The 4,052-nt window shown below is 35.8% G+C and overlaps 1 protein-coding gene across 1 annotated transcript in view; it reads left to right on the top strand.

Moving 5' to 3' along the window:
* UBA6 (ubiquitin-like modifier activating enzyme 6) overlaps positions 1–4,052 on the top strand; it is a 120,003-nt gene that overhangs the window by 107,542 nt on the left and 8,409 nt on the right. The window contains 2 exon segments of the mRNA XM_006902726.1: positions 463–550; positions 741–835. Coding sequence (XP_006902788.1) covers positions 463–550; positions 741–835 — 183 coding nt within the window.

Here is a 4,052-nt window from a genome sequence, read left to right on the forward strand (position 1 = left end):
TAACAGCAGACTTTCCCATCACAGTACATTTTTTGATTTCCTGGCTGCTGTGCCAAGAGTGTTGACTGTGGAGCCAAGCAAACCAAAGTTGTTAACAATCTCAGTCTCTTCACCATCCATCCTGCTGCTGCCAATTGGTCCAGTGGTAAGAATCTTTATCACACAGGAAGAGATTAACCATCTTTTTTCCTTGGAGCCACTGGTGGATTTGAACCTCCAAAAAGCTGCCACTTTTGATTTAGCACATTTCCCTATGGACTATGACACCAGAACTGTGAGAACAAGCACAGAACACTTAAGGATCAGGGTGTGTTGGTGATTTATTTCTTGTTTTTTTAAAATAATGTTTATTTCTAACTAAATAAATAGGCTCCTGGGCTTTTGGTGTGTTTGTTTCTAGTTGGTTTCCAATTAAAGGGAATAAACTTCACATGTATATTTTCTGAATTTTTTCTACAACAGAAATGGTATATCATTTACAATTTGGGACAGATGGATTATACATGGCAAAGAAGATTTCACCCTCTTGGATTTCATAAATGCAGTTAAAGTAAGGATTTTTTTATTTACTCAGTTCAGTAGTACCTTCGAGTATAGGTTTTGGTATTTTGTTTTTATCCATAACTTCGTTAGAAGGCACCAATGTTCTTGAGTAAGAGTTTGCTTTCTTTTTACCTGTTTCAGATCATAGGGTATTGATTTTATTTTCCCCTCCCCCCCCCTTTTTTGGGATATTGTAGGAAAAGTATGGAATTGAGCCAACAATGGTGGTACAGGGAGTCAAGATGCTTTATGTTCCTGTCATGCCTGGGCATGCCAAAAGGTTAAAGTTAACGTAAGTATTAAGGCATATGAAAAATTCATTAAAATTATAGCACAGGCTTAAATGTACACTGATAAATTAATTATAAAAGTTATTGAAGTTAAAGTAAAAATATTGTAATTTATTCTTATCTAAAGGCATCCATAAAGATGATGAATACTTCAAGTGAGCTCTAACAAAATCCCTCTCAAGAAAAATTCACAGGAGTATAGTATTTTGGTCAATTAATTAAGTCTCCATGATTGATTCTTAAAGACATAATATACTTACTGTAGTAAATAAGAATAAATCTGTTTTTTATGAAGAAATGCATATTAGGCTTTTTATGCTAAGATATAAAATAATAATGCCAAATAATCTCATTCGTGTATTTAGCAAATTTTTGTTTAGGAGATCCCATTATGTTTCTGGCAGAGTCCTAAGCTTTAAGAATATATCTTTGCTCCACACACAAAAAAAAGGCAACCCTGTTCCCACATCTTGCATAACACCTAACTAAAAAAAATATGATAAATACTATGGAGAAAGTAAAACAGAATAAAAGGAAAGACAATGTGGGAGTCTTACGTTACTTTAATAGCATTTTATTGAGTGGAACAGAAAAGGCATAATTAAGATGGCATTTTTTAGCAAAGACCTAAAGGGATAGACAGAACAGAAATGTGGACATTTGAAAAAAAGAGTTTTAAAAACTCTTAAGATAAAAATATTTTATACTTGTTCAAGAAATAACGTCTGTTAACTTATTTAAGTATCTAGTAGGGAACTTTGAAGTGTTTTTGACAGGAGGGATAATATGAGATCAGGAAGATTGGGAGTAAGTGTACTAGGCAAGAGAAGTATATTACTCACCAGATTACATGTCTGAAACTGGGAGCTCCGCCAAATACTATCCACCATGGGTAACCTTTAACGGCATTTGAAACCCCAAAGCACAAGATTCAGCATCTCAGCAACCCTGGGTTACCACACTATAGCATATTGACAGAAGAGTGCTGTACCACTTAGAAGAATGTTCTTCCAAAATGTAATAACAACCAGCTTTAAATACAAAAGTCCTTCCCAAGGTCTTGTTGACTCTAAACAAGAGCCTTAAATAAAAAAATTAAGAAAAAAAAACACCAAACTAGTATGTTTGTTGTTGGTTGTTATGTGCCTTTGAGTCGCCTGCGATATATAGTTTAAGTATGTTGTTGTTGTTGTTGTTAAGTTCCGTCAAGTCATAGAGGACTCATTGCTACCCATAAACTAAAAGACCTGAGCACTGTCATAGAGTTTCTGGAGGCAAGCCATTTCAGAAGTGGATGCCACTCTTGCATCCAAGCTTGTTTTGATTGGGAAGCTCCACCAAACACTGTTCACCATGGGTAACCATTATCACATTTGGCACATCAGTGTCACAGTATTTAGCATCACAGCAACCACGAGTTACCTCTATACAGCAGTGCACTGACCAGTGCTATACCACTTAGAAGAATGTTTGACAAAAAACAATTAAAACTAGGTCTGAGGGCCGCAGATAAATAAAAATCACCCACCTTGGACTTGGTAGCATAACTTTCTGTCCAGTAGGCCATTATAGCTCTTTCAAAACTCAGTGCCATTGTGTTGAAGCTGACTCACAGCTGACCTTTCAAGCAGGATTTCTAGCTCCTTAAATACCATGGGAAGAGATTATCTATCTGCACTAGAGTGGCTTTAAAACCACTAAAAAGGCACCACCTTTTTGAGCTTCCTCCTAAATTATTAACACCACCATTTTTGCAGTTGCTCACACTAAAATTTTGAAATTACTTCTGACTTCTCTCATTTATATACTACCATCAGTTCTTTTGCAAATTAAACTTTGGCTGCCTTCAGATTTTGTCCAGAATTTTATCACTTTACCTATACAACCACTTTGGTCTGAAATACCATCATTTCTTACCTGTACTCCAATAGGTGACTCACAGATTTTTATGTTCTGCCCTTATCCCCTATACTCTTCTTCTCAAAGCTCTAGTGTGCTTTTTTTTTTTACTCCTTTTTTGCTCAAAATCTTCCTCATTTCATTAAGAGTATAACCTGAGTTTTACAGTAATCTGCTTGGTCCTACATGATCTAGACCCCACCTCTCTTCTTGTCTTTCATATGTCGTCATCGTTGTTGTTCTTGTTGTGTGCCGTCAAGTCAGAACCAACCCATAGCTGACCATCCAGCAGGTTGTCGGGGCAGTTAAAAGCATGGAAAGAGATTGCCCATCCTTCTCCCATGGAGCAGTTAGTGGATTCAAACTGTGACTTAGGGATTGTAGCACAGCTTCTTGCCACACAGTTTATTTGTGGCAAGTATTTTAGAGTTGTTTAAGGAAGTGCTAATAATAAATGGTGGAAGAATGGAAAAGATTATAGGACAAAATATGGAGAGAGAAAGGATTGAAGATTAAATAAAATACACAGTTCAGAGCCTGGCACAAAATAAGTATACATAGTGTGTTACAGATAGCACGCACTAACTTACTGTCATTGAGACATCTCCAACCTAGCTGAACCTCCATCGAGTTTCTGAAACTGTAAATCACACAGAGGAGGATTGCCCTTCTTATTGCCTCAGATCCTCTGTTGCATTCCAGCCATCAAGAAAGTATAGCCTTGGATTAGCAGCACAACTCACTAGAATCTACTCCACCAAATTTCCCTAAAGTAACAGTAGATTCAGTTTGTGTTAGATTATCAGGCAATTGATTAACATAAAATTTACATTTTTAAAGAATTGTGATGGTTTCAGAGATTGGAGATAGGAATCACTCAGCTAGCTAAAAGCTAGTACAGTAACCAGAGGGATGTATAGATGGATGATGGCTTGATTTGTGATAGCAAAGACAAAAACAAAGGGTAAGTAGGTTGTTAGTTTTGGGTTTTTTGGGTTTTGGTGTTTTTGGGTTTTTTTGGTTGTTTTGTTTTGTTTTTCATTAAGAGAGTAATAAAACGTAGAACATAATAGAAAGATAAACCTTAACCTTATGATATTTCTAACTTGGATACTAATAGTTCTAAAATTTATAGGAGAATTAAGAGAAAAAGTTGCTTACACTTTGCTTTGTTCTGTCTCTTGTAATAAATCATAGTCCAAATTGATTTAAAAACAAATGAACAAACAACCCTCATTACTGTTAAATTCATTTTGGCTCATAGTAATCCTGTAAGTCAAAATGAAACATCCACACAGAGTGTCAGTTCTATAATCTTTT

The sequence above is a fragment of the Elephantulus edwardii genome, unplaced genomic scaffold (assembly GCF_000299155.1).
Source record: "Elephantulus edwardii isolate Elephantulus edwardi_28Jun2011 unplaced genomic scaffold, EleEdw1.0 scaffold00442, whole genome shotgun sequence".
In the NCBI taxonomy this organism is placed as follows: domain Eukaryota; kingdom Metazoa; phylum Chordata; class Mammalia; order Macroscelidea; family Macroscelididae; genus Elephantulus; species Elephantulus edwardii.